The sequence below is a fragment of the Fundulus heteroclitus genome, unplaced genomic scaffold (genome assembly GCF_011125445.2).
Source record: "Fundulus heteroclitus isolate FHET01 unplaced genomic scaffold, MU-UCD_Fhet_4.1 scaffold_53, whole genome shotgun sequence".
NCBI lineage: Eukaryota > Metazoa > Chordata > Actinopteri > Cyprinodontiformes > Fundulidae > Fundulus > Fundulus heteroclitus.
The window spans coordinates 1437547-1451079 of NW_023396956.1; the positions used below are offsets into that span (position 1 = coordinate 1437547).

Here is a 13533-nt window from a genome sequence, read left to right on the forward strand (position 1 = left end):
ACCTGCTCACAGACCCGGTTGGACCCGCGGCTCGCTCCACACCTGTGGGCCCGGTTCACCTGTTGCTGAGGCCTTTCTGTCGCTCTTCAAAATGGGAAAGACAAGAGAAAGATAACGAGTTAGGAAACCAGAAACGACAGATAATGAGGCGGGAACTGGACCAGAACCACACGGTGAGGAGGAGGAGGACGGTTCGCTTCCTCTTCCAGGGAGGAAGAACAATGAGAACGGTGTTAACCCTAAACGGGTCGGTCCAGAACCAGAACGGACCGACCCGGAGAAACTGCTGAGCACACGAGATCAAACGTCTTCTCTCTCCGCCTCGGCCCTCAGACCTGAATCCTGCAGAGACGCTGAAGAGGAGGAGGAAGAGGAGAACCGGGACTCTGGTCCGTCTGGGTCCAGAATCAGTTTTTATGAAAAACAGCCGTTTTATCTGACCCCGGTTTCTGTCTCCACTGAATTCATCTTTTTATGCAACTTTTGCTGCTAAATAAATAAATGCCTGTTCTTTCCACCCAGTCTTTATTGGGCCGGACCAGAACCGTTCCTATCTGTTGGGTACAGCAGAACCGGTACCGCTGAACAACAGAGAGAAGCTGAAGTAAATGCACAGACACAGCGCTCCAACCAAAGCCTGGACTTTGACTAGGCCGTTCTGCTGTGTTTGGGACCGTGGTTCTGCTGGTGACCCGGTTTGTTCTGTTACGGATCTTTTATCTCGTTTTCTGGGTCAGACTTTAGCGTTCTAACGAGCCGTGGTCCGTTTTCAGCCCGGTTCCTGGAGCTCCTGCAGGATTCTTTGCCTGCTAACATTGTTTTCTGTGTTTAGTTTTTATATATTTTATTTTAGGCTCTCTGCGCCGCCTGGCAGCCCAGACATGTGCTTACTGCCTCTATCTGCAGGTTATGAAACCAGAATCAGAATTGTGGCTGATTTATGGTATTTCCTCATAAACTGTGAGCCCATCGTTCTTCCAGCCTACTAGACAGCTTCCTTCCAGTCTGCTGGGGCTTCTATTAGTCATTTAACACTCCATTTGGCGCTGGCGTTGTTGCCCTTGGTCGGCGTGTTTATTTATTATTCTTTCCTGGAGATAGTAGCAGCGTCTGGAGTGTATTAATCCTTGTTTTCTTTGGCCGGGCCTCCCGTCAGCCGGGGAACATCTGGAAGTGACGGCCGTGGCGGACTGCGTGCCGTTTCTCGGCGTGGACGACCTCAGGGAGGTTCTGGCGGCGGTTCTGCACAGGAAGGCCTCTGCGGTGCCGGAGTGCCGTCCGCTCAAAGTCACCAACTTCCTGAAGGTAAGGAGCCGCCGTCGCCGTCCTCCTCGCTCTGCTGGTTCTGATCCGCGTCTCCCTGGCTCCCCAGGCCGAGGCGGTCCGGCTGGCCCGGCAGCGGCCCGGTTCTCTCTGCCGCGAAGACGTGGAGGAGCTGGTGCAGCGGATGGAGCGGCAGCTGGGCGGAACCGACCGGACCTGCATCCACGGGCGGCAGTTCGTCCAGAACCTGGCCGACGTCCCGTCTACGGAGCAGGAGGCCAAGGCGCTGATCACGCCGCTGCAGCTCTGACTCAGAAGCCCAAACCCGCTGCCCGGTTCTGACAGGCGGTACTGGACCCTAAACTCTGCAGCTCTGACTCAGGAAGCCCAAACCCGCTGCCTGGTTCTGACAGACGGTACTGGACCCTAAACTCTGCAGCTCTGACTCAGGAAGCCCAAACCCGCTGCCTGGTTCTGACAGGCGGTACTGGACCCTAAACTCTGCAGCTCTGACGTGTGTCTGTGTCGGGTCACCCAGAAACCGGCCCAAAGTTCTGCTGTGAGGGCAAACGGGTCGGTCCATCTCCTGCTGCTGTTCCAGAACGAGACGACTCGGGTTTAAAAGTCTGATCCGGGTCAGAACTTCTACGTCTTAACAAGATGCAGAATTTCTGTCAGGTTGGATTCTGGACTTTGACTAGGCCATCTCAACACCTTGATCCTTATTCAGCCGGTCTGCTGCTGTTTTGGACCACGGTTCTGTTGTGGATCCGGTTTGGACTGTAGAACTCTCTGGTCTACAGATCCAGATCCACTCGGGTCCGATATGGTTCTGGCTCAGCCGGACCAGACCTTGGTTGATTTGGATCTTTGGCCGGACTCTTTGTGTTCAGCAGAGAGCTGCAGGCGGAGCAAAGCAGCCCACAGCATGATGCTGCCGCCGCCGTGCTTCAGCCAAAAAGCCCAAAAGTTCTGTGTCTTAGTTCAGACACAGAACCGGGGAAAAGTTTTAGGAACGTATAAAAATACTGTGAGCTGAGAATGCTTTCACCAAATTCACCAAACGCAAAGTGAGAAAACAAAGAAAAGATCCACTATGTGACATTTCCTCATTTATAAAAAGTCATCCAATCAGAAATTCTGGGCTAGATTTAAAAACAATTTACATTTATTCTCATTAATAAGACATGATTCTGGTCATTCTGACTTCGATATGTAATAAATTAGTCTTTGAAGTTACTGGATGGATGTTGACCCATTTATTATGAATTAAATGAGGAACAACTGGTTGTTAAAGATGAATATTTTTATTACTGTAATAAATGGAAGAAAACTTTTTGTTAGTAACTTTAATCTGATTAAAAATAAAAGGCTTCCATCTGCATCAACCACCTGCTGATTTATTTCCTCCAGGCTACAAATAAGCAGAGAAAAAGTCCAGAAAAGCAACAAATAAAGTTACTGAAAAGATCTTCATGAATAAAGTGGTGAAGATTCTCTGCACCAGATTCTAGCTTCACTTTCCATCTGCAGCTCGTATGAAGAACAGAAAAGTGGACCAAAGCTAAGATTATATAGATAATATAGTTAATAGTTTCATACAAGCAAAACTACATCTTAGGAGTTTTTAATGATCACATAACGTGATAAAATCCACTTTTTGTCTCCCTGAGACGTCTGGTCGTTTTTAAGCAAGTAAGGAGATTTACAGACGGACCAGAACCCGTCTTAGAAAATAAACTTTATTTATGTAGCACCTTTCACAGGTAAAAATCACTAAGTGCTTTACAGAGTGTAATAAATACCAAAGAGAAATCTCACTTTTAGGTTTTTAGAGACGCTGCGATCCCATCAGGTGGCCGAGCTTCGCTGGTCATGAATGTTTTAACGGACGCTCATCCATTAAAACCCAGAATCTTTGTTCAGAATGTAGTCTGTGGTTTTTAGGGTTTAATGGTGCAAAGATTCAGGTTTTTAGGTTGTCCTGCATGTTTGTCAGCAGCAGGATGTATAAAAAGGTTTTTCATGCCTCTGATGTCAGAGTTTCTGATTATATCCCAGAGTTCATTTCTGCTTTATTTTTAAAAGCTGCGGCTCCCAGGAGTCTAAATTCTTCAACATCATCTATGATTCTCCTGTAATATTATATCACTGTAATATTTAAATATAAATACATCGCTGCTGTTTCCATCTAAAGGTTTAAACATAAATACAATCAGGACTCCAGGAAGCTGTTAATGCTCCTGAAACATTTAAAGACAAATCAGGTGGTTTAGTTTTTTATTTGGGCGTTTTCAGCTCGTTCGTCCCAGATGGTGACAAAAATGCTCCAACAGCAGCTTTCAGGCACAATAAACACATTAAAACATAAAAAGGCTCTGATCAAAGTGTAAAACTGCTATTGATATTATAAAGTGCTGGAGGTTGCGTCTGCTCGCTCCAAGTTCCTCCACCTGCTTCTGTCCTCCGGTGGAAACCTTTATGACGGGATTTAGTATAAAACAGCCGGATTTTCTCCTGCCTCAATGATCTGACTCCGTCTGGATGTTCAGGCCTCTAAGCTGCTGGAATCTGATTGGACGAAGAATGAGACAACCAGCGCTGATTGGCCCTGAACAACCAATTAGAGCCCAGCATGAAGTCACATGGAAGCCAAACGGCTGCACAGACTCATCTGCCTGGCGTCCCTCACTGTTCAAATCTATTCAGTTAAAGTAAACGAAGAAATAAACTCAAAGGTCTGACCCGTTAATGAGAGAACAGACGTAATAATTATTATTTTGTGGTTTTACTTTCTGTGTCTCATTAAGATGGCCACTGATCTGGGTCAATGTGAGCTTCTCTAACCTAGAAAGTACTCCTGGGTCAATGTGAGCTTCTGAGCTTTCTGTGTCTCTGCTCTGTCTTCTCTAACATAGAAAGTACTCCTGGGTCAATGTGAGCTTCTGAGCTTTCTGTGTCTCTGCTCTGTCTTCTCTAACATAGAAAGTACTCCTGGGTCAATGTGAGCTTCTGTGCTTTCTGTGTCTCTGCTCTGTCTTCTCTACCATGGAAAGTACTCCTGGGTCAATGTGAGCTTCTGTGCTTTCTGTGTCTCTGCTCTGTCTTCTCTAACATAGAAAGTACTCCTGGGTCAATGTGAGCTTCTGTGCTTTCTGTGTCTCTGCTCTGTCTTCTCTAACATAGAAAGTACTCCTGGGTCAATGTGAGCTTCTGAGCTTTCTGTGTCTCTGCTCTGTCTTCTCTAACATAGAAAGTACTCCTGGGTCAATGTGAGCTTCTGTGCTTTCTGTGTCTCTGCTCTGTCTTCTCTAACATAGAAAGTACTCCTGGGTCAATGTGAGCTTCTGAGCTTTCTGTGTCTCTGCTCTGTCTTCTCTAAGCCCCAGTGGGTGGAGGCAGATGAGCGTTCACACTGAGCCTGGTTCTGGTTCTGCTGGAGGTTCTCCTCCCTGTTAAAGGGGAGTTTTCCTCTCCACTGTCGCTTCATGCATGCTCAGTATGAGGGATTGCTGCAAAGCCATCAACAATGCAGACGACTGTCCACTGTGGCTCTACGCTCTTTCAGGAGGAGTGAATGCTGCTTGGAGAGACTTGATGCAACCTGCTGGGTTTCCTTAGAGAGGAAACTTTCTCACCAACCTGGAGGATCTGATGGAAGCTGACTTTGGAAAGAGACTTGAGATTATGTTAATTGGTGCTATATAAATAAAATAGTAATTGAACTGATTGAGGCTACGCTCCCTCTTTATAGTGAATTTCTAGCGTTGTGGATAAACGTCTGCAGTGTCTCTTGTCCTGATGGAGTAATTCTCCTAAGGAGAGCGTCGTCTCTGAAAGCCTCGCTGTAATCACTAAACCTGCAGAGGATGAGGAGCATGTGGAGCCGCAGGCTGCCTGCTCAGGTCCCTCCTGGGCCATCGGGAAGCAATGAACAGCAATAAAATCAGCCAGTCAGGGGCCCCGGGGCCAGATGGCCAGCTGCTGAACGCGGCCTGTCTTCGCCTCTCCTGTAATTTATCCTTTCCGTCTGCGCCGCGCTTGCTTTTCCACTTACAGATGAGGAATCGCCATCCTGACCCCGGGGCTGACAGCCACATCTGGGACGCCACGACGTGATTAACGGCCGCGTACCTGCGGCGAGCGCCGCACCGGGTGCGCTCCGGAGCTGTTTACGCAGCGCTCCAGCGCGCCTGTTTGTTCCTGCGGAGGGACCCGGTGACGGGCAGAAGAATGCGGCTCCTGCGTCCAGAGCCGGGCCCCCCGGGGACGCCGAGGAGACAGTGATGAAGAGGAGACCTTCCTCCGCGGAGACGCGCTGCCCCCCGATGAAATGCTGCGCGCACAGGCGGATGTCGAGCGGTGTCAGGTATGTGTCAGAGGACGGGGGGAAGCCCTGACGGCTCCGCAATAACACTTAAGGCACGGGTTTACAGATCAGTGCGCGGTTAATTTGGCCGGCTGAGTGACAGGCGAGCAGCACGCTGTACTTTCCAGGTAGTCCTCAGCAGATAAATCCCGGGCTGTCTGAACCCAGCCCGGGATTTATCTGCCCAAACAACCCAGGCTGAGCTTTATAAAAAATACACCTTTATTATAATCTGATCATCTCTGGTTTGCAGCCTTTTCCTCCATTTATCTTAAATATGTTCTTGAAAGCAGAACTTGATGGGACGTAACTTTATGAGAAATGATAAACAGTAAAGCTGAAGGAGGTTGAACGCGGGCCTAAAGCCTCCATGGTTCCTCTGAGGCGCTGCAGCCGTCCGTGTTTTCGCTCCAAACCCACACAGGTCGTGTTTTTAAGGCTTCCTGTCCAGAGTCACGCCGCCGTGGAGTGGAGGAGGAAGCCGGACGCTCACAGTGCTGCGTGGCAGTAATGGAAAGTTGAGTGGAAGGAAAACCTGTGGTAGAAAAGCCACTGAGAGGGTTTGGAGGGAGGTTCCCAAAGCGTGGACCTGGGTCAGAACCTCCAGATGCTCCGAACTGATCCAGGACGTGATCCAAGGAGAACAAGAACCGGTCCAAAGTCCTCACCTCAGATGAAAGTGAAGAGGACCAGAACCCACAATGCTGGAGGTCCAGTGATCTGGTTCTGGTCCACTGGGTTTTCTGAAGTCCACAGTCAGAGCAGCCGTGCTTCCTTCTGCTGGACCTGGTACCACCTGGTACCTGGTCCTGTGCTGCCGTGATTAATGATCTGAGAGGTTCTCCAGTCCAGCTCACTTCTCATCACGGACCACTGTGGTTCCTCCGGTTCCGGCTTACGCTCCCAAGGTTCTGGACTTTGGGTTGAACCTTCTGGGCTTTGTTAGAACTTCCTTTTCTTGATGTCAGTGGCTTCTGTCTCCGTTGGTCAGGTTATCACACCTGAGGGGTGCAGGTATGATCACCTGGTAACAGGTAATTAGTATAACCACAAGAACACAAGAACAGGTTAAAAAGACGGAACGTTTGTTTCTTTTACTGTTTCCTGTCTTTAATGTTGGATAATTCACCAAAAATAAAGTAATTGATTGATTGATTGATTGATTGATTGATTGATTGATTGAATAAAATAGATAAAACCAGGTAGTTGGGACCGGATGTTCCGCCACAGTTTTAGGTATTAAAAGCCTGCCTGACTGAAAAAGTCTCGAGCTTTGATCTAAAAAGTTCAGGTAGAAATGGAAGATCTAGAAGCTGATTCCTGAGTGGATGTGAGGCAGCAGAAGAAGCTCCGCCCCCCAGATGTGAGCAGATGTCTGACCTCAAGGAACTGAAGGACCAAAATAAAAGTTTAAAATCTAAACCTAAAACGGACGGCAAGCAGAGGCATCGGTCCAAGTTCCTTAAAGTATTTCTGATTCTGATATCTGCTTTTTGTTTCCCAGCATAAGCATTGTGAAATTTAAATAAAATTATTGTTTTAATAAAGGAAAACATTTTCTTTCTCTGTGCCGTTCTCTCTTGTCGTTGTTGATTCGCTCCTCTGAGCTGCCAGTGGTCTGGCTTTAATTGACAGGTAGGACAAATAAATCTGATTGGATGACACAAAAAGTGCTAATTGGCTTTAGGAGCTGCTTTAAGAATATTAATATTATAATATTTCAGACACCTAGTTGTCTGTTAAAGGTGTCTAAAATGTTTTGAAGTTAAATATTATTTATTTTCCTTCCCATAAACACCCTCATGAGTTTCCCTCTGTTTCCTGCAGCTGCCTCTACAGGCTGGATAGTCAGTTACTGAGAGGCTGATTCAGGTCGTTTCCTCTGGCCGTGACGAGCTGCTTGCTCTCGTTCTCCTGATTCTTTGTTGTGTCTGCGCTGTAATCAATGCTTTAGTGAGAAAACACGGCTAACTTCAGTATTTAGAGCTTTCTGACCTCAGAAGACGTTACGCATCTAAACTAAACACCTGTGCAGTCGCAGCAGAAAATGCTTTTCCTCTCCTCCAACAATACTGGTGTAATTCCAGCCTGTGGCCACAGGGGGCAGACGTCTGCAGAGATCCTGGAACTTACTCTATGCTCCTTTAAAGCAACATTAACTGGGTTTTGGGTGTACAGTTGTTACCTTTAACTTCTTACATTTCAATGGATGATAACAAAAGCAAACTAAGTTCTCCGTTTCCTTATCGATACGATTTCCATCTCCCAGCAGCTGCTCACCTGTGAGTAGCTGTTGGGTCCATATGGACCAGAGGAATGCTGCTGGTACCTTGTTGAATCAGCGGCATAAAGAATTAAGACTGATATTAGGTGTTCCTAATAAAGTGGCCGACCCGGGTATCTTTATCTACTCCCCTAAGGTATGAAAAACCTTGTTCTGTTCATCTAGGCTCATGTTTCTAAACAGAAGCAGGTGCGCCGAGTACCCGGTGCCCCGCAGGACCGCCGCCTCCAGCAGATCCAAAAATAGAGCGGGAAAGGTGTTAAATATAGTTCGTGTGATTTTATTTCAGATTTGATGAGTCTGTTAAAGTCTATGGTTACTTCTGGGTTATAAGATGGCAGTATAAGTGGCCCAGCTGCACATTAAGGTAGTAACAGGAGAGCAGAAATCTGGCTTGATGACGCGTGTGAAATGAAGATGTGAAACATTTTGCATGCTTTCCAAAACTGCTCCTTTCCCGCCCGCCCTCCGTCCTGTGGGACAAATCATTAGCAAATTCCTCATCTGGACAGCAGAAAATCCACTAAAACAGGTGCTTTGGAGGACAGCTGGCAAAACGAGCCGCTGCTGACCTTTTAAACCGCCTGGTCACGTGGCACAAGCACGGCCGCCGCCTAATCCTCCCCAATTACCCTGATAGGTGTCCTGAAGGCAGCGCGGACAACGCGGCTCAGGCCAGAAGCACTCTGCAGAGCAATGCCGCGGCCTTCTGGGAGATGAAACCTGGACATGTGCTGCGGTCTGACCTTTAGCAGAACCAACTATAATATTATCATAAGCTGAGCGATCCGGTTGCAGCTCTCCCTGCGGTGGCATTCAGTGTCCATACGATGCGCTGAGAAGCCAAACCCTCCCCTGCTGCTTGCACCCCGTCATCCAAATGTGGCCCGACGGCTCCGGCTCTCACGGCACCGAGGAAGAAGGTTCTTCTGTTTGTGGGTATCAGACGTTCTGGTAAACAGGAAAAGCTGCTTAGAACTGACCAGTGTCCAAACCGACCCGGTTCCGTGGGGAAATTATGAGCAGCCAGAGCCAGACCGGATCACCAGAGGACTCACTTCATGCCCTGAGCTGACACAGATACAGGAACAGGTCAGAACCATGATCCATGGAACAGAACCTTCCCAGGAGAGGCCGACCCACCAGAATATCTCCAGAATCTCTCCAGGAGGTCCCAGAAGAACATCTGAAGCTCTGCAGGCCTCAGCTACGGTCAGAGGTCAGCATTCAGAGAGTTTGGGCTTAAAGTGGTTCCCAACCCGGAACCACTGCTGACCCAAAAGAACACCAAGGCCCGTCTCACGTTAACCAGAAACATCCTGATGATCTCCTGGGTGGGGGTGGGAGCATGATGGTCTGGGGCTGATTGGCTCGTCAGGATGTAGACAACCGAAGCATGAACTCTCTCTGCCAGAACCGACCCGGACCCGCCCAGGAAGCCCGGCTCTGAAGGTGGCTGACTGGAAGCGATTCTGCAAAGCAGAGTGGGTCAGCAGGAGGAGGAGCCGCTAGTTAGGGCTGATTCCTGCTTCACGGGAAAAACCTGGAAGATTACGACTGAGAGACTCCATAAAAGATCAAAAACTGATGGACTCACATTTTAATCTGGACTCACTTTTTAATCTGGACTCACTTTTTAATCTGGACTCAAATTTTAATCTGGACTCACCATTTAATGTTTAAACGTCAGTAAAAACCTGACGCCGTGCTGGGAAACACAGACTGATGTCAGGAGGCGGTGCGGCTGTAAATCAACACACTGTTAAGGATTTGCCTGACTTTGTGGTTGAAATGACAGCAGCCAGGTGTCTGACAGGTAACAGGTATCTGAGGAATCGTGAGCTGGCTGGCGCTGGCGGAGGCCTGGACTCACTCCTACGGCGCCACACGGGTCCAGAGCAGATCAGGCTCAGAGACGGACTGCAACAGGCAGGCGTGGCGCCGCGGTTCATTCAGGCAGAAAACTTTAGTTATTCTGCAAAAGGAAGTAAAAAAAAAAAAAAAAGGCACCAAAGTCTGCAGAGGGGAACCTGAACCATCAGCTGGTACCACTGGCAGAACTTCCGATGCCGCTGCTTTCTACGGATGCTGTGGTTCTGCTCGGGGAGAACGCTTCGGCACGGTGGTGGACGGCTGATGGTGCGGGCTGCTTGGCTGCCTTCCAGTCACTGATTGGACCGTGAATCCTCCTCCATTCAGACGGATTCATATAAAGTATGTCTTAGTAGACGGGTTCAGCCTTTAATGTGTTCCCCTTGGTCCACTGGTACTCGGTACCAGCGCCTACAGAACAGGACCAGAACACAGAAACCAGCATTTGGAAAACACAGAGAGCTGATTGGACGGAAAAGTTATTTATATCCTCCATCTTTAATGCACTACTGATAAATACAGTTAAAGTCTGGTTCTACGGTCGCATTAGTCCAAATTGGTAAATAAAGTTCAATACATTATTTATTTTGTGGGAAACTTTTGTCCCCAACGTTTACAAAATTCACTATAAAAAGGGAGCATAGCCTCAATCAGTTCAATTCAATTTGATTTTTTTTATGCATATAGTGACGGTTCATGAAACAAGGTTCTTTCCAAAGTCAGACTCCATCAGATCCTCCAGGTTGGTGAGAAAGTTTCCTCTCTAAGGAAACCCAGCAGGTTGCATCAAGTCTCTCCAAGCAGCATTCACTCCTCCTGAAAGAGCGTAGAGCCACAGTGGACAGTCGTCTGCGTTGTTGATGGCTTTGCAGCAATCCCTCATACTGAGCATGCATGAAGCGACAGTGGAGAGGAAAACTCCCCTTGTTGTGATGCCGCCTTATTAGCATCTCTGGAGGAACCAAAGCTAAAACTGAGGAGACGTTCTTCATTTCCGAGTAAATAATCTAACGCCACGCTGAGTTTCTCCTCAGGTTTACATAAATAAATCCAAAGCACTATTTTCATTTTATCAAATGAAGGCATTTGATCAGTTTGGTGCTATAATCTCTGAAGGGGAGCGTAGAAAAACAGAATGCGTGCTCGGCGGTTTAATTTCTAGTAACTTTACACAACAGGAACCGGGTCCAATAACGGCGTCTCCAGCTGCCTTGGACGGCTCCCTCACCCCCGAACATCCTTCTTCCCGTTCTCTCACTCTGACTTCCTCACCTGTCAGAGGTGGAATGTTGCTGGCCCAGCCGGGCCCCCGGGGTCCAACTCGCCACAGATGTAACGGCGCTCAGTGAAAATGTTCCAAGCTGCTGCAGACAACAGGGCAGGAAGCCGGACCGGGCTGGACCGGGTCGGCCCGGCTCAGACGCTCCAGGCTGGGCCGGCACCGGAACCAAGCGGGTCGATCGGTGTCACACAGATACGTGAGAATGGTTCTGTACCCAGAACCAGGTAGAGCTTAATAAACGCTGAGAGGAAGGTTCAGTGACTGAAGTATTCACACCCCGGCAGATTCAGGCTGGACTGATCCGTCTAGTTCTGGTTGGAAGGATTAAGGTGTCGGGTCGACCCGGAACGAGTCAAACCAAAGATCAACTTTTACCTTCTGATGTCGCTCAGCAGAGATGTGTGAAGTTTAAACCTAATATTCTGTGGTTTTCATTTTGACAAAAACACTAAAGTTAATAATTACAGGAACGTAAAGGTCCGTTTGGTCGGGCCGCTGCAGTGAAGCCTCCAGAACAACGATGATTGAACTCTGGGCGGCAGCAGCTGCTGCCTTGCAGCGGGGAGGTCCTGGGTTCAAATCCCAGCCTGAGTTTTCTTTGCAGGGAGTCAGCATGTTCTCCCTGTGCATGCATGGTTCTCTCTGGGTACTCCAGCTTCCTCCCATGGCCCAGAAACAGGACTGTTGGTGGGTTCTGTCCTGTGATGGACCCCCCCCCCCCCCCCCCCCCATTGACCCGCTGGGACCTGCAGGGTAACTCGGCACAGTGAGTCAGGACTAATGTGAGGAAGTAAAGACTGAAGCTTTTCTCCTTACGTTAACTTTACAGAGACGTCGGCATCGTCTCCTTTCTGGCTGAATAAAATCTAAATCTGCCCGGGGCGTGAAAACTTTTAGGCTTAACTGTCGGTTCATTCAGGAAAATAAATAAACACAAAAAGTAATGTGTGAAAAAACGACCCAGCAGCTCCAGACGTCTTTTAAATGTGCTACGGTGTCTTAACCGGGCTGAGGTCTGGACTTTGACTAGACCACTGGAGCCCTTAGGTTCTGATTGCTGATGTCTTTCCACCCCGGCTTTGTGAAAACACTCAGCTTTATGATCAGCAGCAAATATTACAGGTTACTGTTAAAGTTTAGGCGAACAAAAGCTTTGGATCCGGTTCTGTGGAGGTGAAATAACAGCAAATGATTTTTTTATTCTTATTTTTCCCTACAGAGGCGTAAGCGAGCGGAGGATGCACAGGTAGACACGGCTATGAAGCTCATATCTGTGCCGTTAAATCTGCTGCAACCAAGCAATTTTTTACGTCCAGTTTGTCTGAAAGCTGCAACCAGGCGTCCATTCCCCTCCCCCACCCCCCCCCGGCTGAGGCCGATCTCGGTGGCAGGCGTCCAGCTCCCAGCAGGACAGGAAGTGGCTGTGGCGGGCGGAGCGGCGTTGGCCCTCTGCTGGGCGGAAGCCAGGCGTCATGGAGGCCGTCAGCGGAATAGGTCAGCGCTGTCAGAGCGCTCTAGGCTCACATCCTCTCATTAGACTGCAGCACTTTCAACATGTCCGTGTGGGAAAGCGCTGGCTCAGGGAATCTGGACTCTCCAGTTTTTATCCTACAAAGCAGCTCAGAGTGAAGTTCATCTGATTATCGTTTCACCTGCGCTTCACATTTTCACGCTACGCTGCAGCAGAGCCTGTTTCAGTAGTTTTTGGCCTTTTTTAGATGCAAAGGCTGAATTTGTAGAGATAAATGTCCTGCACTTAATGTAAACGTGATAAATGTATGATTAAATCTGTAACTTAGTTATGGAGGTAATCTGATTACATTAGAGTGATAATAACCAATAAATCAGCTGCTTCATAGAAACATGTGAACTCGCCGTCTTTAAATAACTCTTTACAGCCGTAGCTGCATGGATATTAATTCATTGACAGCTTCATAAAGGTTTTCATTATTAATTTATTCATCACATGGTTTTGCTGAGACACACAGATCACTGAAAAAGTATTCACACCCCTGGAACCTTTCATTCTTTCCTGTATTTTATGGTGATTTTATGTGACAGACCAACACAAAGTGATGCAGAACTGTAAAGGAGAAGGAAAACAATAAATTAATTTTATTTTTTATGAATAAAAATCTAAAAAATGTTGCATGCATTTGTGGACCTGGAGAGAGGATGGAGCACCTGCAGACCTACCAGGACATGGACGTCCACCTGGACTGACAGGCTGGACCAGGAGAGCATTGATCAGAGAAGTAGGAGGACCATGGTGGCTCTGGAGGAGCTGCAGAGACCAGCAGCTCAGGTGTGAAGAGGAGAACCTGAGGCTAGGCTGGAGGTTCTCCTTCAGCCAGAGATATTATGGGATGGTTCAGATCAGAGCAGATTCATGGGTGAGAACGGCCTAGTCAAAGTCCAGACCTGAATCTGTAGTAAGACCTGAAAACCTGACGTTCTCAGATG

The 13533-nt window shown here is 48.1% G+C and overlaps 1 protein-coding gene across 6 annotated transcripts in view; it reads left to right on the plus strand.

The window, feature by feature from the left end:
- The window catches only part of pms1 (PMS1 homolog 1, mismatch repair system component), a 21436-nt gene extending 19438 nt beyond the window's left edge, over window positions 1–1998 (plus strand). For 5 of the 6 annotated variants that reach the window (XM_036132625.1, XM_036132630.1, XM_036132626.1 and 2 more), the window contains exons 12-13: window positions 1157–1305; window positions 1373–1718. In XM_036132625.1, coding sequence (XP_035988518.1) covers window positions 1157–1305; window positions 1373–1573 — 350 coding nt within the window. In that variant the 3' untranslated portion in view covers window positions 1574–1718. Of the gene's footprint in view, window positions 1–1156; window positions 1306–1372; window positions 1719–1778 lie in introns of those variants that run through there. The other variant, XM_036132627.1, reaches the window with a different exon arrangement.
- Window positions 1999–13533: the final 11535 nt, after the last annotated feature.